Source organism: Gymnoscopelus microlampas (assembly GCF_963454915.1).
Source record: "Gymnoscopelus microlampas genome assembly, chromosome: 13".
In the NCBI taxonomy this organism is placed as follows: Eukaryota; Metazoa; Chordata; class Actinopteri; order Myctophiformes; family Myctophidae; genus Gymnoscopelus; species Gymnoscopelus microlampas.
The window spans coordinates 813,551-833,522 of record NC_139950.1 but is presented as its reverse complement, the minus strand read 5'-3'; the positions used below and the strand labels follow the sequence as shown (position 1 = coordinate 833,522).

General features: G+C 43.2%; 2 protein-coding genes across 3 annotated transcripts in view; one reads left to right on the top strand and one right to left on the bottom strand.

Annotated features, from left to right (window-relative positions):
• LOC311058114 (uncharacterized protein) overlaps window positions 1-19,972 on the top strand; it is a gene marked incomplete at its 3' end in the record, with an annotated part of 223,736 nt that overhangs the window by 80,321 nt on the left and 123,443 nt on the right. The gene's annotated exons all lie outside the window — the stretch shown is intronic.
• Window positions 1-19,972, bottom strand: part of LOC311058221 (uncharacterized protein) — an 81,303-nt gene that overhangs the window by 11,068 nt on the left and 50,263 nt on the right. For both annotated transcript variants that reach the window (XM_084075585.1, XM_084075586.1), the window contains exons 10-19: window positions 13,431-13,607; window positions 12,688-12,861; window positions 12,435-12,608; window positions 10,527-10,576; window positions 9,350-9,971; window positions 8,620-9,090; window positions 3,740-3,779; window positions 3,569-3,618; window positions 2,518-2,732; window positions 770-1,020 (exon numbers count right to left, since the gene is read on the bottom strand). In XM_084075585.1, coding sequence (XP_083931711.1) covers window positions 770-1,020; window positions 2,518-2,732; window positions 3,569-3,618; window positions 3,740-3,779; window positions 8,620-9,090; window positions 9,350-9,971; window positions 10,527-10,576; window positions 12,435-12,608; window positions 12,688-12,861; window positions 13,431-13,607 — 2,224 coding nt within the window. The remainder of the gene's footprint in view (window positions 1-769; window positions 1,021-2,517; window positions 2,733-3,568; window positions 3,619-3,739; window positions 3,780-8,619; window positions 9,091-9,349; window positions 9,972-10,526; window positions 10,577-12,434; window positions 12,609-12,687; window positions 12,862-13,430; window positions 13,608-19,972) is intronic.

Here is a 19,972-nt window from a genome sequence, read left to right as displayed (position 1 = left end):
AGCCTTTTGTTGTCTTTTCAAAATCCATATCATTAATACATACTGCACCCCGCCCTACCCTTTATCCCTAAACGTATTAGCCATATTTTACTTTACGAAAAACATCTTCAAATAGTTCAACTAGCCGATCTACATCGACAGGTTGTGAGCTTCTAGATCGGCTATTTGAACTATTTTAAAATGTTTTTCAAAATAGTAAAAAATGGCAAAAAATGTTTTGTGATAAGGCAACCCGATCGCCAGAGGAAACGTTCTCATTGAACGTTTTTCAGCGTTTCTCAAAATCCGTGCATAGACTACTGGAAAACCACAAATTCCGTGCATAGCCGCCTCGCATCTCCCCCATTGTGACTAAACCATTTCGGAGCCGCGCAGTCTCAAGGGAATTGTCGCTTTGTGAAGGACCACCGAGCGCGCTAAAGCGCGCGAGTTGCCGTCCTGAACATAGCGACATTCCCTTGAGCCTACTCAGCGGCGTTTGAGTTACGTACCGATAGGCACAGAATCGTAAATTTTGTTGTGGGGACTGCTCCACTTCCTGGTTTTTCCGGGTTGCGACTGGTTACGCCCACCGTGGGACTCCCCGTACATATGCACGGAATTTGGGGGTTTCTAGGCGACTATGCACGGAATGACGTGCACAAATCCGTGCAATGTATACTAATTCTCTGGCGATCAGGCTGGATAAGGGGTAAGGCAAGATAGGGTCCTATGTCTAAATGTATCTAATGTCACAGAGAAGCAAGCTACTCAACAAACAACATGTTACCTCTTTGGGAGGCAAATTGTCCGGCAGCAGAAACACATTTAGAATCTGTCTCTTAGATCCCGGTGGTCGAAGGAACAGCAGAACCTGAGCACGTTTTGGTTCTGGTTGTGTTCTAAAGAAGCTCGAAATCCTCTCCAGGATCCCAAAGGCAGACAGGTGGGTCACATTTACAACCACATGAGTCTGGGTCACTCTCAGTGGTTGTAAGAGTTCCAGTCCCTCATCTGTGATGTGGGCCACGCACAGATCACCTGTGAAAAGATTTTGAAACATTATAGATTGTATTATATGTAAACAAGCACACACACACACACACACACACAGTTTCTAAACAAACTTTTTTTTTTTTTTAGAGTTTCCAACAGTAACCTCAGGTCATCAGACTTTACACTTCGGAGGAAAGCCTGGTATTGGTTCTAAAACTAGTCATGTGATCCGGTTTAGAAAAAAGGAAACAAATAATCATGGTTCTGGTTGGCGTCTCATTGTTTTTGTTCCCCACATAACGCCAATCAATTAGTTTAGCCTCGGTGGTTAGGGTTATGTTAGTTAACCCTAACCCTATTCTCGTTAGTCATGCTGCAAGTTAGAATAAAAGATGGAAATACCAAACCATTATTATACCAAAAGAAACTAAACGATTAAACCAAACTAAAGTTTTAAACTAGGGGAATCATTTTGGAGATGCAAGGCGTCGGTGGTTCCGGCCACCTGATGACGTAAAGTTATTTCTGCTCTGATCGGAGTCCATCAGTCACACTGCTCAAATATAACAGTCCACTTTGAATGTATACATAGTATCTCCTAAATGGAGTTTCTTATATACAAGACACTTAAAAACATGTAAGACAGAATGATTGGATTGATGGTTGTAGTTTCTATATTGCTTCAATCTAATGCGTCTTACATTTACACATTCACATGTGTTTACATGTCTTGCTAAAGGACACTTTGGCTAGCCTCGGAAACCCATGCCTTCTTTTTTTTGTTTCCGAAGAAAAAAAGGCTGGGCAAACCATGCAGGAACACTGGTCTTAGGACCTTGTTATCTCCTAACCAATCAGAGTGCAGAGGGGCGTCGCTCTAAATTTGATGACGTCAGCGTGCTCCGTGCACAGGCTGGGGGGGGGGGGGGGGGGGGGGGGAGGCGGGGACATAGATTGGTGAAGCAATAGGAAGCCGCCGCAGGAATCTGCCGGCTGGTTTGGATCCGCCCTTCAAGACCATCAATTGGGCTCGTTCTTTCAGTCTACACTGTGGCTAACTCACCAGGTGTGACCTCACAGTGTGGCGGTGTAGCTAACTCACCAGGTGTGACCTCACAGTGTGGCAGGTGTAGCTAACTCACCAGGTGTGACCTCACAGTGTGGCAGGTGTAGCTAACTCAACAGCTGTGACCTCACAGTGTGGCAGGTGTAGCTAACTCACCAGGTGTGATGTGACAGTGTGGCAGGTGTAGCTAACTCACCAGCTGTGACCTCACAGTGTGGCAGGTGTAGCTAACTCACCAGCTGTGAGCTCACAGTGTGGCAGGTGTAGCTAACTCACCAGCTGTGACCTCACAGTGTGGCAGGTGTAGCTAACTCACCAGGTGTGATGTGACAGTGTGGCAGGTGTAGCTGACTCACCAGGTGTTACCTCACAGTGTGGCAGGTGTAGCTGACTCACCAGGTGTGATGTGACAGTGTGGCAGGTGTAGCTAACTCACCAGGTGTGATGTGACAGTGTGGCAGGTGTAGCTAACTCACCAGGTGTGACCTCACAGTGTGGCAGGTGTAGCTGGCAGACAGACTGCTGAGGACACTGGATGTCAAACAGAGGACCTCCAGGAGTCCTTCCTGTTGACTGGAGACATCTTTCCTCCCACTGAACAGTCCTGTAGAGGACTTCTCCTTCCCCTGTCGTTACGAACACCAACCCTGTCTCACTGCACGGGAACAGCCCCGCCCCGGGGAACTTTAACCTGTGACACGAAACACAATGTTTGATTGAGATAATCTATAAATACTCATAATCTGTGTTTTTGTGTATGTGCGCGCATGTGCATGAGTGTGTGTGTGTGTGTGTGTGTGTGTGTGTGTGTGTGTGTGTGTGTGTGTGTGTGTGTGTGTGTGTGTGTGTGTGTGTGTGTGTATACGAGTGTGTGTGTCCTCTGGAAAAGTCTGACCAATGGACTAAACATGGGGACACTGAAAGCCATCACATATAAAAGATGCCTCATAGTGTTTATAGCCTAAACACATTCCTTCCAACCAGAAGTGAAAGTCCACAAAACACTGGTAAGACTCACATGAGGTCCCTTTGACATGGAGATACCTTTTACATTGTACATGTTTTATTGAGATAATCTATCTATTAATAAATGACATGTACAACAGGTATTACATAACAGGGTGGACATGGTTCACCACTTGCTTCGTTCACAAGTCAAGTTCTTTTACATTCACAGTGTATGGTTGAATAGAAACATGTCAGTGGAAACAGGAAGACTCAGCTGATTGGTTTAAAGACACAGCTTCTACATCTATAGAGGAAGCTGTTTAGATGACTGACCTGTATTGATTGGTTGACTGTTCTGTGTTTAGATGACTGACCTGTATTGATTGGTTGACTGTTCTGTGTTTAGATGACTGACCTGTATTGATTGGTTGACTGTTCTGTGTTTAGATGACTGACCTGTATTGATTGGTTGACTGTTCTGTGTTTAGATGACTGACCTGTATTGATTGGTTGACTGTTCTGTGTTTAGATGACTGACCTGTATTGATTGGTTGACTGTTCTGTGTTTAGATGACTGACCTGTATTGATTGGTTGACTGCTCTGTGATCACGCTGGGTTCAAAACGTCTCTGAAAGACACAAAGCAGACATGAAACAATCAGAGACTTTCCTGATGTTCAGTGTGATTATTCTATAGAGGAGGTTCTATGATGTTCAGTGTGATTATTCTATAGAGGAGGTTCTACTCACAATGTCCATGTTGGAATGATGGACATCATCAGAGGAGAGTCTACACACACACACACACACACACACACACACACACACACACACACACACACACACACACACACACACACACACACACACACACACACACACACACACACACACACACACACACACACACAGGAAAGAGCACAGTAACACTTCTTTCTGAGTTCTCACTACACATTAGATAGCAACGCACCAACAATGTACCCGCCCACTCCCCATGTTAAGACCAGCACCCATGGGTGAATTGGGTCAATTGCATGTTGTACTATGGCCGTGAAAATGACATCTACATCAGGTGTAAACTAGCAATGACAGAGACCTTTAAGTTGCTTGATTCAATATCTAGACATTTATATTATGTCCTTATATATATGTCCAAATAATGAATATGTCTACCCTAATGTATGGATCAGGTCTGTTTTGTGCTGGTGGGCAAACCAACTAAAAAGGTTGTTCCACGTGTTCAGATCAAAGTAATGATTCATCAGCTTTTACATGATGTAATGTTTTGTATTTGTTTATGATATGTTTATTGTGTTATTGTTTAATTGAATACCTAGGACCACAATGGAAACAAGTCTCCTGGACTCTTTTGTGTTATCCTTTTAGACTAAATGTCTGACTGTACCCTGTGCTGTTTTCAATGTTCTGTCAAATAAAGTATTCAATCAATCAATCAAACAATCAATCAAACATTGTGAAAACCGCAGCTCCAACACAAAAAGGAAAAGTGTGCTTGTGAAAGTAAAGCTCAGAGAATATGATGGATGTATAATAAGGGGTGCACATAACAGGTGCGCATGCGCACCCAAAATAAATAATGAGGCGCTTTTGCGTACCAACAGCTGGGACAGGAATTTCCAAGCTTTTATTTTTTAGCAAAACAAAAAAATAAAAGCCTGGAGATCGAGGCTAGGAATTTACTTCCTGAAGCCACACTCACACAATCACGCTAAAGCACGCGTCGGCCCCATGTACAGCCATTAGGCGCAGGGGGAGGGGACGCATGCTGCACGTGACTGTGTGATTGTTGCCTCACATCCTGACACACAGACACGCTGCGACTCGCAGCTCGCTGCACGCAGACAGCAGCAGCTGTGTTACAGGCACCGATGATTGACGCAACGTGATGGTGCAAAATATGCCGTGAACGTCCCAATCTGACGGATAAAAGCAGCGCATCACAGGGCACCAACCTTGGTGGGGGCACCAAACGGTGTGAATAAAAATAAACGTCGGAAAACGACGGAATTTAGAAGCAGGGCGCTACAACATTAACATTTTCGAGCCCCCCCCCGTTGACAAAACGGCGGCCGGGGGGCAACGGACCTTTTATTGATCATTTATTTGGCACGCACCAAGTAACAACTCCAGGTGCTCTTCTGAGTACTTAGTCCATGGGCCCAGGTCAGAATTTTCACTAATCAGGGACATTCAAGGTGGCAAATTCTAGTTTGGTATTTTGAAAAGGTCTATATCCCTAGATAATATTTCAACATGATAGCCCTTCCCAAGTAGTAGCTTAGTCCTAGTTATCAGCTTTCAATGACACCAACCATAGATCCAAAGAATGAAAAAATCGTCTGACCTTTTTTGAATAGATCATGTCATACAGAGGAAAAAAGAACATTACTCAATCTCTTTCATTCACTTATTTAACCACATGAACCCTAGCATGCCTATTCTGGGACAAACATTCAGCAAATGGCATGTCTACAAGCTCACAACACTTCACGTTGTGATACGATGTGAACAGCATTTTCACTAATTGGGGTCACTCAAGTGCAACATTTGCAAATTCTAGTTTTGTATTTTGAATAGGTCTATAGGCTATCCCTAGATGATATTTGATCATGATAGCCTTTCCCAAGTGGTAGCTTAGTCACAGTTACACAGGCTTCAAAGACACCAACCATATATTCAAATAATGAAGAAAGCGTGCCACTTTTTTTCACGCAACATGTCATACAGAGGATAACAATAATAATTATCTCTCTTTCATTCACTTTAATAATAATAATAATAATAGTAGCTTGAATTTATATAGCGCCTTTCAAAAACAATGAACAACCAACAGACAAACTAACAAACAAAACAACAACCAACTATATGCCATAAGCCTGAGAGAATACTGTAGGTGTATTTTCAAGACAGCCTTAAAAGAGTCCAGTGTTGCATGATCATGGAGCAGGAATATGGCCAATCCCTATTGGGAGAGAGTTCCACAGGGTGGGGGCTGCCACACTGAAGGTTCTGTCCCCGACAGAGCCTTCAGAACATGGTTCAGAACATGGTTCAGAACATGGTTCAGAACAAGGTTCGCTTGTTTGCCTTAGGGACAGAGAGGATGTCCACGTCTGTGGACCACTCATCATCATCATCATCATCATAACTGTCATACCAATATCAATTCTTCAGTATTCGTCATCGTCATCATCATCATAATCAATCAGTTCCACTTCATCTTCCTCCTCTTCTTTCTGATTGCTGCAGGTTTGTAGCTTGCACTTCAATTTGTTGGCAAGGCAGGAACAGTCTGGAAGCTTGCAGGTCCGTACACACTTGCAGGCCATAAGTTCCACGACGGTCATTGGTGCTGACGCTATGACAGGCTGGTGGTAAATGCTAAATGGTGCATTTATATAGCGTTTTTATCCAAAGCGCTTTTCATAGATTGTACATTACATTCACCCATTCACACACCGATGGCGGAGGAAACCATGCAAGGCACCAACCTGCTCATCAAGAGCAATTAGGGGTTCAATGTCTTGCTGAAGGACACTTCGACACCAACTCTGGGGGAGCCCGGGATCGAACTGGGAACCTTGCGGTTTCCAGTTCACTCTACCTGGCCACTCTACCCCTGAGCAACTGCCGCCCCATGGTAGTACATGTGGAGAGGGCTGTTCATGTGAAACTGTGCAAGAGAGTTGTCATAGTCTCCAACGACACACACACCTTCAAACATTACTGCTATACTACACCCCATATACGTACTTCCAAGCACTGAGGATGAAGGAGATCTGGTAGCAGTATGGCACTGGTGAGAAGCGGCGCATCCTCCCACTGCATCAAGCAGTCTCTCATCTTGGAGCACCACTAGCCAAGACAGTGATCAAGGCAGATGACAAGGGAGATGACTGCATGAGTAAGGTGGGGACCAAACATGCAGCTATGGCTTCTGACCCAGTGCAATATCTTTGGAGAGGCAGACACCTTGACCGAACAAGACACAGCTTTGACAAAGAAGTACTTGGTGCGTGTCTGGGCAGGGTGCAGTTCAAGTACAACAGCTAAGACATTTGATGACCTCAGGGTAGAAAACTATGGATGGATGCTCTCCCTCTATGGATGCTCTCCCTCCCACAAGTAGTGTGATCAGAGGCCACATCCAAGTGCCTTTCTGGTACATAGGGCTTGCAACCTGTTGCAATAGCCAAGGAACCCGAGGCAAGACTAGCACCAATGGAACATGGATGGGAGGAGCACTTTGGTACACTCCTGCCATCAAAGTGTCTGAAGGCCTTACCACCAAGTCTGCTCACAGTATGCAAGTATTCAGGCAAGTGTGACACTCGCCAATGTGGGTGCCGTGCTGCTGGAGTTCCATGCATCATATTCTGCCATGAATTTTTTTTAAATCCATCCTGTAAAAGTCCATCACACTAACCTGCATGCACACATATGGTGCACTTTGATTGATTTTGAGTTACGATTTTATTTGTACATCATTTTGTAGGTCTATATCACTCTTATTTGCTCATTTCAACGCCCAATTAAAATAAAAGTTAAAGGAGGATATTTATAATTGTTATATATCTCATGTGTATGTCTTTTGTTATAAATAAAACAAATCATTATTAAAAACAATACAATGAAAGAACAAAATGATTGAGTAATTGAGTTGAGAATTGAGAATTGCACTGACTTAGATATTTCAATGACAAGATGCTCCTTGTCAAAACAATATCAGAAAGGAATTTTAAATGTCAGAATTAGTTGAATTAGTCTTACTAGGCCATACCCGGTCGACGCATCCGTGGGGGGATATGCGCACATGATCTGGCAACCCGGGAGGCGACATTGTTTGACACATAAATGGTAATAAGAAGCTGAGATTTGATGAAATCGAAAACTTCACAGTTGCGTTCAGATGGTAATGGTCAATGGCTGTGTGCAAAATCAGAGCAATTGGTCCAGCCACTGAGGGGAACCGGGTTGTGACACCACTACACCACTACAGAGGTTACTAGAATTATAGTAGGATTACACCTGTTTTTAGTTATGGCCAAGGTCTTCGGAATAGCAAGATGACCTTGACCATGACCTTTCAAGGTCAACATCACCCAAAGTTGTCATAACAGAAATGAATTCCCCACCCTACAATTAGTCAACATGGAGGTATTGTATGTTTATATACACTCAGAAACAAAAAAAGTTGGATTTTCATCATAGCCGATGGCGGCCATTTTTTATTTGGCCATTGCGCCATTCGTGGCACTATGGCGGATGAGCACCTCTGTGATTTTTCATGTCTAGGTACCCAATGACTCAGTCCAAGTGAGAAATTCTCCTAACACCAAATTGCGAACGGTTCTATAGGTCAGGTACAGGACTACTGTGCAGATAATGTGGGGAGATAATGGCAAAAACATGAATGTCCTAAAAAAGTATTAAAGCTACTCATTTGAAAAGGCTATCATGTTTAAAAGTACTTATGTGGACCCTACAAACAAAATGGTGCCAAAGAGATGTTGCCACCTTACGTGTCCCTGACTTCTTGTCTGGCCCATGGACTAACTAGACCAAAAAAGTTATGTGCACCCCTGTGTATAATAGTTTAACAGGATTACCTTGTTAGGTTTGTTTCCTCTTGTTCCTCTGGTATGTCTTCTGGTTCTTGTCTCTCTGGTATGTCTTCTGGTTCTTGTCTCTCTGGTATGTTTTCTGGTTCTTGTCTCTCTGGTCTGTCTTCTGGTTCTTGTCTCGCTGGTCTGTCTTCTGGTTCTCGTTCCTCTGGTCTGTCTTCTGGTTCTTGTTCCTCTGGTCTGTCTTCTGGTTCTTGTCTCTCTGGTCTGTCTTCTGGTTCTTGTTCCTCTGGTCTGTCTTCTGGTTCTTGTCCCTCTGGTCTGTCTTCTGGTTCTTGTCTCTCTGGTCTGTCTTCTGGTTCTTGTCTCTCTGGTCTGTCTTCTGGTTCTTGTCTCTCTGGTCTGTCTTCTGGTTCTTGTCTCTCTGGTCTGTCTTCTGGTTCTTGTCTCTCTGGTCTGTCTTCTGGTTCTAGGAGTTCTTCTCCTGTCTGAATGAAAGATGCTCCAACTGGCATCCTGTTTATGAAGGAATAAACCAATAAATAAATCACACAACCTGTGCACGCATGCGTGTATGTGTGTGTGAGAGAGAGAGAGAGAGAGAGAGAGAGAGAGAGAGAGAGAGAGAGAGAGAGAGAGAGAGAGAGAGAGAGAGAGAGAGAGAGAGAGAGAGAGAGAGAGAGAGACACACACACACACACACACACACACACACACACACACACACACACACACACACACACACACACACACACACACACTCCATTCTACTTACTCCTCACACAGAGACACAGAGGAGCGAGGCCCAACATAGAATCCAGGGTAGAGAGGTTCAGTGAATGTGGTCTGGAAGGTGTACAGGTGTCTCAGTGTCTCAGAGGAAGACTTATAGAAGGACAGAGTCCCAGCAGAACAGTCTAGATACACTGCTACTCTGTAGACACTGTCCTCACTGTCCTCACTGTCCTCACTGTCCTCATCCACTGATACTCTGTGGACATTCTGCTCCTTGCCCAGAGGGTCTAAAACCACTGATACTATGATAGGAAGGATAGTTCTCCTCTTATTGTGACTGACAGTGTAACTGTTTCCTTGGTGATCACCTCTACATTCCAGAATCCAGGACTTGTCATTCTCTCCAAGCACACAGTCCTCACCCCATCCTTTCCTGTTGATCCCTCTGTAAGTCACTGCTATATCAACCCTGTCACTCCACTCTACCTCCCAGTAACAGCGTCCAGTCAGACCCTCTGTACACACAACCTGTGACCGTCCATCAAACCTGTCAGGATGATCAGGATACTGAACCTCTCTCCCCCCTGTCACCTCTCTGTTGTTCTCAGACAGAGAGAGGTCTCCGTTTGCTGTGTTTTTGTCCAGAGTGAGACGATGGAAATCTGATGAGAAAATAATACAGTAAACATTAAAAACATCATTCACTGAGTGAATGTCTGTCTGCACGCACGCACCACACACACACCTTTTTTCATGAATGCCATTTTTCTTTATACATAAAATAAGGTAAATAAATACATATTTTTTTATTATTATTATTATCATTATTATTATTGAAGCTAAAATACAAAACTTTCTTTCTTTAATGATACAACGTACGATACAACTCACAACGTATATTTCTCATATTCTACTATTGTGGATAGGGGTGTGCCGATATACTAATTTCATGAAACGATACGATACGATATTGGGCTCACGACATCGACACGATTTCGATACGATATATGGCACTTTTTTATTATGAAAATATATGGGGGGGGGGAAGCAAATGCATACAAATGCATTCAGACATGCAAACTTGTAGCTTTTCAGCTACAATAGCCGTTTTTAATCCAAATAGGGCAATTGTGTGACACCTGACCCGAAAAATAACAATGGGCTTACAGACAGACAGACAGACAGACAGACAGACAGACAGACAGACAGACACTCACATCTTGTAAGGAGTTGAGGTTTAATCCAGTGTTCTCCTCCATGATTCACACTGTAGGAAGTAGAACAACAATGAATCAATGTCTGACTGTCAAACACAACGTCTCCACTACCTGACACTATCAGACTGTATTAATATATACATTTACTTTTCTTATGTTTGCTATTTACTGTATGTTTAATCATTTGACAATGTAACAATTAATTTACACACATATTAACCACATTAACACTGGTGTCCCTATGGCAATATTTAAATAGCGAAAATAGCAGGTGGAAATGGACACCGCGGGTCCGGGCGTGACCCGCGGTCTCCAGGTGTCATTCTTGCTCATCGTTTACCCGGCGCAGCGCCGAACGCCTACTCGTGTTGTGTCCTTCTGTAAAACGTTAATGTTCTGTTTTCAACAAGCTTCATAAATTCATGAAACAATCAAAAGGAAAGTCAATGTGAAGAAGTTGTAAACGGCTTGCAAGCTCAGCCATTGTGCACGACTGGGCAGTGGTGTAAAAGTAACTAAGTAGGACTACTTGTATAGGCTACTCGAGTACTGGAACATACATTTGATTAACCACTTCAGCCCTACAAAGTGCAAACACCAGGTTCAAGTTCATCCATGACGGTCGTGAAAGACGACCTTCATGTGATCCATGGACACGAGCGGTTTGTATACATTCTAATATAGACTGCATGGCTCATTTGCATACACGTGGATATGTGTGTGTGTGTGTGTGTGTGTGTGTGTGTGTGTGTGTGTGTGGTGGTCTTCTTTTTAATATGTGGCTCCAGTGTTGCTAACAAAGCATCCAAGTGGGCCACTGACATCCTAAAAGAAACTTTAAAACAGTCGGGATAATGCCGCAGCTTCTTGTACAATGTGTGAAACTCTCCGTCCTGTTTACGGAATGTCAGGACAGGATGAACCCAATATTCTCTTTTCCTTTTTCTTTTTTCAAGTGCCTGGACCAAAAAAACATCTTCACTGCTTGATGACTGTATTTCTTTTTTTTTTGTTTTTTTTGCGAAAATATTGCAACGAATATAAATAATACGCATCGGACTCAGTGTGCAAGGATGTTGTGCGTGATTTTTTTTTTTTTTTTGCGGATTTCGGATACATAAAACGCAACGAAAAAACGCACCAGTGTGCAAGGACCTTAAGGCATTATATGTCTTGATTAAATGAATACACAGGACCACAATGGGAACAAGCCCTCAGGGCTTTTTGTGATATCCTTTTAGCAATATTGTATAACTGTACCTCTGCCCTTTTTGCAAAGAGAGTTGCTTGAGAAGGACAACAAGGATTATGAAGGACAAACATCATCCTAGCAACAAATGATGTGATGTGAAATGGGAAACGACTGAGATGCCTTACAGCCAAAGGCTCAAGGCTTAGAGAGTTTTTCCTGGCAGCTGTCAGAGCACTAAATGAGGACAGAGACAAAAAATAAAATATAGGAACAAAAAATAACTTATTGGAACAGACCAGTGACTCTCATTCTCTGTATATAAATGCCTCCTTTTGAACATTTCATTGAACACTGCCACAATTGGATAGATATTGAATCTTCACATTATACCTGGACATGTTGTGCTGCTAAAATATAAGCTATTGTACCTGTCTATAACAAGAGCCTGACCAGACTCTGTTTACATTACATCCAGTAATATATAATTATTTTACATGATTATTGTATATTCTGTATTAGTATTGTTAATACTACGTCTTTGTTAGCACAATTTTAACGAACAAGTCCTATCAACTCATCAAATCCCATTGTAGTACATATTTAAGTTAGTGACAAATAAAATCATCTTGATTCACTGGCCCACTTTCCCAACCAATGAAAACATTCTAAGGGAAACACTGCACTAACAAAAATGGACACAGTCCAGTTCTACTCACCTGAGAGTCTCTAGTCCAAAATGTGGACTCTTGACTGCAACCGAGAGTTGCTCTAGTCCAGGGCCTCCTGGTTCGTTCAAGTTCAGGTCTAGCTGTTTCAGATGGGATGGGTTGAAGGTCAGAGCTGAAGCCAGAGAAGAACAGCCTTCCCCTGTGACCTCACAGCCTGACAATCTGCAGAGAAATATGTATTTAACAAACTGCTGTTTATGTTCAAGTAGAGATCCACACAGGGAGAAAACAAATGATTTACCTCAGGATCTGCAGTATACAATGTGAACTCTTCAGTCCAGCAGAAAGCACGTTGAGTCCTGAATCCTGTAGGCAGTTAAAGCTGAGGTCCAGTTGCTTCAGATGAACAAGATTAGAGCTGAGAGCTGAAGCCAGAACTTCACATCCTGTCTGTGTGATGTTACAGCCAGCAAGTCTGTAATTACAGATTAAATAGCTTGATGGGCTGTCTGGGTTTTTAAGTAGGGACCCAAGATCTGGAAAGAGTAGGCAGCCAGGAATAACATAATCTAAATAATCTTGTTAACTACCAGTAGGATTTTCGGAACCATTATTAACACTAAGGATGAAGTAATTATCAGATGGTGTTACTTACTAAGATATTTTTTTAAAGTTCTTGTTGTAAAATAAGCTAGTAGACCAGCATAAGGGATTTGTGTGACATATTCTGTATTGATATTCATATTATGTTCTTAATACAGTTGGTGTTCAGAATGAATATCAATGTAAATAATATGATGATCTAATAAAGTTTTCAACCACTTGTAATGCAATCAGAGGAGTATACGTTTTAAATATTGCAAGTCAGCTTGGCTGTTTATAGTCACTGTACCTTATTATTATACTAGTCAGTGTGGATCAACCTTATTCCCTCTCTTCAAATACAATCTCAACACAGTATTAAAGTTTGTATATATATAATTATAATCACATAATAAATAATCACACAGAATGGTTAAAATACATTATTGTAAATTGTCTAACCTTAGAGTTTCTAGTCTACAAAGTGGACTCTTCAGTACTGTAAAGATCAGGTCCAGTACTGATGATTCTTCCAGGTTGTTGTATCTCAGGTCCAGCTCTTTTATGTGGGAAGGATTAGAGCTGAGAGCTGAAGCCAGAACTTCAAATCCTGTCTGAGTGATTTCACAGCCAACGAGTCTGTAATAACAGATTAAATGTAAGATAAGAGTTGATAAAATAAATGTATATACACTATACAGTTAACTGCCAAGAAAAAAATATTTAAATACAGTTTTCTAGACATTTGACCAAGCTCAGGCACAGTGGTAAAGTGGCTGACCACCACCGCATAGGTCATGGGTTAAAATTCACTGGGGTGCATCCAGCTTTGTCGGGTTTGTCTATACGAACACAACCATAAACGTAACCTCAGTAAACTATGTCTAAACCTAAACTTATTTTTAACCTTATCCTCAGTAAAACAAATACAAGAACCGCTGGTGCGCGAAAACATGCTTTGGGGCGAGACTTTCAGTTACCCCAGTCAGCCAACGTCACCGCAGCCGTGGAGTAATTAAACACCACAAACTACACAAATTACGTTCACACTAACACCCTGGAGCGATTTAGAAGCACTTCTAGATTTCTAAAAGAAATCTAACACTTATGTTGATTTAACGTTAGTACATGTGTTTCATTGTTGGACATTCAGCATGGCAGGTTATAACATGGGCTTTTGGGACAGGACAGCCCCTCTTCGCCGGTACGACATTCAGGTCCGCCGTATCGGCCCGTTCCGACCCACTTTCACCCCTGAGTACCTGCCAGGCGAATACAGTGATGGCCCCATGAAGACAAAGCCACACATTTGCATTTATTTGTGCGAGGGTCGATTCACTGGATGTGTGTCCGCGTCGGACAATGAGCAATGGCTCAAGGCAGCAGCAGCCCACGACGCATCTATTGTTCTGGGGGGGGGGGGCTGATTTCTTTCTTTTTCATTCGAAATCTTACACGGCACACCTAGCATATCTTCGCCCATCACCACTGGGCGGGGCTTTCGCCCTACTAGACTTGGGAAGCCCCTTCGGTGGGGGCGTTGTCACATTCTAATGTAGGCCAAAAAACCCATTTCAGCACCTGCCTCATGGCATGCCTCGCTAATCATTAGACTCCCAACCCTAACCTCCTGGGATCAAATCCTGCTGCCGCCACTTTTTTCCAAGAACCGCAGACTATTCTTTTCGGCGATAAAGAATAGTTTTGGACCGTGACTGAGGCGCACCGTCTCAAGCAAACTTGAGCCACGAGAGGCACCGCCGCGCGAGCTAAAACGAGCGAGTCCCCGTGCCAAACATTGCAAAGTTCGCTTGAGCCGACTCAGCGCCGTCTGAGTTATGTACCGATAGGCACAGAATCGTAAATCATGTTTTGGGGTGAGCGTTTGCCCCAACTGCCACTCAAAGTGACTATTGGCCAATCACAGCGCGTCTTTCCCAACTCCCGTGCTTTCAAATAGCCTGCATCACTTACACCGCATTCAAAAACCCCACTCCTTGAGATTCTGGACCTGTCCGTTGCCAAGATGAGATATCTATGATGGTTTGAGTAGAATCACACACTCTTGTGTATGATCCAAAATTACCACTCAGCTATAGGGGTATAAGTCTTATTAGCTGCAGTGTTGGGCAAGTTACTTTACTTTAAGTAATATATTACTATTACTTATTACCTTCCTTTTAAAGTAATACATTTCGTTACATATTACTGTCTGAGCAACAGTAATATATTAATATTACATATTACTTTTTAGTTGCTTTAAAAAAAAAAGAAGCTAAAATTGAACAATTAAATAATCTAGATTTTGTATTATTATTATTAGCCCACAAATTATTTTTGGAAATTGGGACACAGAGATGGCAGATGGCCAGGCATTTAAATTATAAGATATGATTATAAATTACATTAATGAATCAATTTGCTTACTTAAATTAATCAATTCATAAATAGACATATACCTTCTATAATGTAGCCTATAATGACATGACAAGACAAGCCTCTTTCTATACTTTTTTTTAATTAAAGTCCACAGAACAAGGACAAGGCATGAGCAGCATAGAATGCAAATGAAGTTTGAAGTGCTTTCTTCAATATGCCTTGAAAAAGAGGTAAATTTCGGTCATATGCATGGAGTTCGGTCATATAAAAGTAGAAAGACCTAGACATTTGCTATAGGACATGCTAAATAAGTAATGAACAAACACATCATGCTGTATGTTCTGTAATAATAATCCAAATCTACAAAGTAACTTGTAAAACTAAAGTTTTCTAATAATTGTAGTGGAGTAAAAGTATAATATTTGCGTCTGAGATGTAGTGGAGTAGAAGTAAAGGTACTGACATTTGGAAATACTCCAATAAAGCGGCTCATTTTCCTCAATCTCCTCCTCATTGTCCTCAACCAATATCTCATTCTCAGACTCTGCCATTCTACCTGGTGTCAATGTTGTTGTTGTTTGTTGTGGTGTGCTGGACTGGTGCATCACATTCACAATCGCAAAGCGCGCCAACAGGAAATAATAATGGATCGAACGGGTCAGTGGGTTTTGTAGTTTTCCGGGAATGTAGGCTGCGGCTTTGTGGGTGGATACAAAAAACACCTTCACTGTGGGTAACGCACTAAGTAACGTAGTGACGTAGTGTCATCTTACTACTATATTACAGCTTCTCCTTGTAGTAATGCGTCATATTACCCGTTACCGCATTTCGGTAATATATTACGTAACGACGTTACGTTACTAACGCACGTTACCCAACACTGATTAGCTGTATATATAAACTGTACTCTTCACTTTTAAACAGTAGACTTGTAGACCATCTTGAGAAGACAGGTTTGCTTGTTGATGAGCAAAATGGCTTTAGATAAGGAAGAGCATGTATTGATCACATATATGTAGTCTCTACTATTACACATACACGAATTAAGCAGAATAAATCCACCTTTGCTTGTTTTATCGATTTCAAGAAGGCGTTTGATTGGATTAATAGAGATTTTCTACAGTATAGGTTGTTAAAATCTGGAGTCAATGGAAAATGTTATATCGTGTCACGATTCACTTACCTCACGATTCGATTCAAAATCGATTCCTAGGGTGCCGATTCGATTAAAATTGCGATTCTGCGATTAATTGATATTCGATTCGATGCTGCGATTTATTGCGATTTTCTACCCCAAATCACTTTGCTTTAATTATACTAGAACATTTTAATATAATATAAACCATGAAAAGTTGAATCATACACTTCAATGCAGCCAGATCATGTCAGTCAGTCTTTCTGACATTGATTTCAGACAAAGTGCCAGTGAAAAAGGTACTAACTTATACAAATAATAATAATAAAAAACATTTTTTTCAAAAAATATATATATTTTGAATCAATTTTAAAATCGTGGCATTAAGAATCGCGATTTATTCATGAATCGATTTTTTTTGACAGGCTTACCATCACGTCTCTTTATCAAGCACCTGTTGCCTGTGTTCAGATTAATGAATACAGAACTGGATGGTTCCCTCAACAATTTGGGGTGAAACAAGGAGACATTTTGTCTCCAACATTGTTCTCAATTTATGTGAATGACTTAAAATTAAGGATTCTGGCTTGGGAATCACTGTTGATGATCAAAGTTTAGGTATATTGTTGTATGCGGACGACATAGTCTTACTTGCCGAACATGAGAGCGATCTGCAGTTAATGCTGAACATTGTTGCAGAATGGGAACCCCAGTAGCGAGCCTGTGTGGTTCTGACACAGACTCTCTCAGCATCACCTGGTAGGAGTGACCCGTCAGGTAGGATGCAAACAGGGAGAGTGCAGAGCCTGAGACACCCATCCCCTCCAGGGTGGATAGGAGGATCTGACGGTTCACTGTGTCAAACGCTGCAGACAGGTCCAGGAGTATCAGGACAGAGGAGAGAGAGTTCGCTCTAGCCGCATGGAGCGACTCCGTCACTGCCAGGAGGGCAGTCTCGGTCGAGTGTCCCACTTTGAACCCAGACTGGTGGGAGTCCAGGAGGTTGTTCTGGTGGAGGTACGAGGACAGTTGTTTGAAGACGGCACGTTCGAGAGTTTTAGATAGGAAGGATAGAAGGGAAACCGGTCTGTAGTTCTTGATCTCAGAGGGATCAAGTGTCGGTTTCTTTAGGAGGGGGGTGACTCTGGCAGTCTTGAAAGCAGAGGGAAAGTAGCCAGACGTCAGAGAGGTGTTAATAAGGTGGGTTAAGAAGGGAAGAAGATCAGGTGCAGTGGACTGCAGTAGAGTGGATGGGACCGGGTCAAGGGAGCATGAGGTGGGGCGACTAGAGGTAACAAGGAGAAGGACCTCGTTAGGGGAGAGGGGGGGGAAAGTGGGATAGAGAGTGGGAGGGAAGAGGAGTAGATGAAGATAGAGTGGGAGTGGTGGAAGACAGACGGGTGTGGGTAGTGCGCAGGGCACCAGCCGGGAGAGGAGGAAAGGAGGATCGGATATCGTTCACCTTCTTGTCAAAGAAGTTGGCGAAGTCGTCAGGGAGGAGGGACGAGGAGGGAGGAGGGGGAGGTGGTTGCAGGAGAGAGGAGAAAGTTTCAAAGAGTTTTTTTAGGGTTGGAAGCAGAAGCCTGAATTTTAGTGTAGAAGAAAGCAGCTTTAGCAGCAGATAGAGAGGAGGAAAAAGTAGAAAGGTAAGAAGGTCCTCCGGGAGGTTGCCATTTCTCCACTTGCGCTCAGCCGCTCTCAGGCTCCATCTCTCAGTACGCACTGAGTCCGACAACCATGGGGCAGGAGGAGTTTGGCGTGCAGGCCTGGTGGTGAGGGGGCAGAGATGGTCCAGGGAAGAGGATAGAGTAGAGAAAAGAAGATCTGTAGCGGTATCAGGGGACAGAAGAGCGAAGGATTCAGGGGCAGGGAGAGCAGAGAGAACAGAACAGGAAAGATCAGTGGGGGGAAGAGAGCGAAGATTGCGACGTGAGGAAACCATGTGGGTAGGGAGGGGCTGTGAGGGGGGAGAGGAGAGAGAGAGAGAGTAGGACATGAAGTAGTGATCGGATAGTTTCTTACCCTTTTCACCGGAAAGAGGTGTGACGGACAGCTTAGCAGTAGAGCAGCCTCTGGTGAAGATCAGGTCCAGTTGGTTGCCCGCCTCGTGAGTAGGAGGGGATGGGGAGAGAACTAGGACGAAGGCAGCGAGAAACAAAAGTAGTGGGTCTAGCTGCTTCCCGGTCGGGAGGTTGAAGTCACCCAGAAGGATGAATCCAGAGCCATCGGCAGGGAAGTGAGAGACTAGATGGTCAAGCTCCTCCAGGAAGCCACCAGCAGGGCCCGGTGGGCGATAAACAACTGCAATGGTGAGCTTGACTGGATGAGAAACAGTGACCACATGAAATTCATAGGAGGTAGGAGAGAATTGTGACAGTGAAATAGGAGAGTATTTCCATTTTCTGGAAATTAGCAGACCAACGCCACCACCTGTCCGCACGGCTCTGGGAGTGTGAGAGAAAGAGAACACATCTGACAGAGCCGTGGGCGTAGCAGTGTTTTCTGGTGGGATCCACGTCTCAGTCAGAGCAAGAAAGTTAAGGGAGAGCAAGGACGCGTAGGCTGAGATGAAAGGAGCTTTGCCTTTCTTCACAGCCGAGTGGCAGTTCCAAAGCCCTCCCGTTACCACTTGCTCAACGTGAGTTGACAGAGTAGGATAGATGAGGTTAGTGTTGTCGCGACATCTGGGTGTAACCCAGTGGCTGTGCGACCGCCAGGAAGACGAGAGGACAGGAATAGGAAGAAAACACATTGTAGAACACTAAACCTATACACACTATACACTACTATATCTATCACACTACTATCTATGACTATGTCACTAATCAATGATGCTGCTAGTCGTTCATTGACGAAGTCAGGCTTTGACAAAGTCGCCTATTGCCTTTGTTCGCTTAGCCTTAGTTCACTAACCGCTTCAAAAGCTGCCGCTTTCAGAGCTGGTTTAAAACCACTTCAATTGATTGCTAATTGTCTGCCGGGGAGTGCTGGCCCTCCCAGACACTTAGCACAGGGCAATCAATTGGCCTATCCTACCTCAAACTACTTCAAGTGCTCTGTGAGACACACACAGAGTATCAATGGCCTAGTTCTAAAAGCACAAATACAAATAGAAGCTACAGACTAACACAAGCTAATAATACAGCACTAGTAGCACAGCACTTAAAGTACTACTGCTAGTAACTTGCTAGATAAGAAAAATGCTATACTCACTATCTAGAAGTCAGGAGCTTAGTTCACTCCAGATGTTGAAAGCACACTGGGATGCTGTCTCCACCGGAGACAGCATCCCAGTGTGCTTTCAACGGAAATATGACTACGCTGATGACCTGGCCATCATGATGCAACGACCAACGTGGGAGGCAATGGAAGTCGGACTAAACCAGGATATGGGTATCCTGGCAGCCTATCTGCGCAAGTGGCCTACAGCTCAGCATTGGCAAGACAGTGTCAGCAGCTTACCACCTCAACAACAGCAAAGCAAGATAAG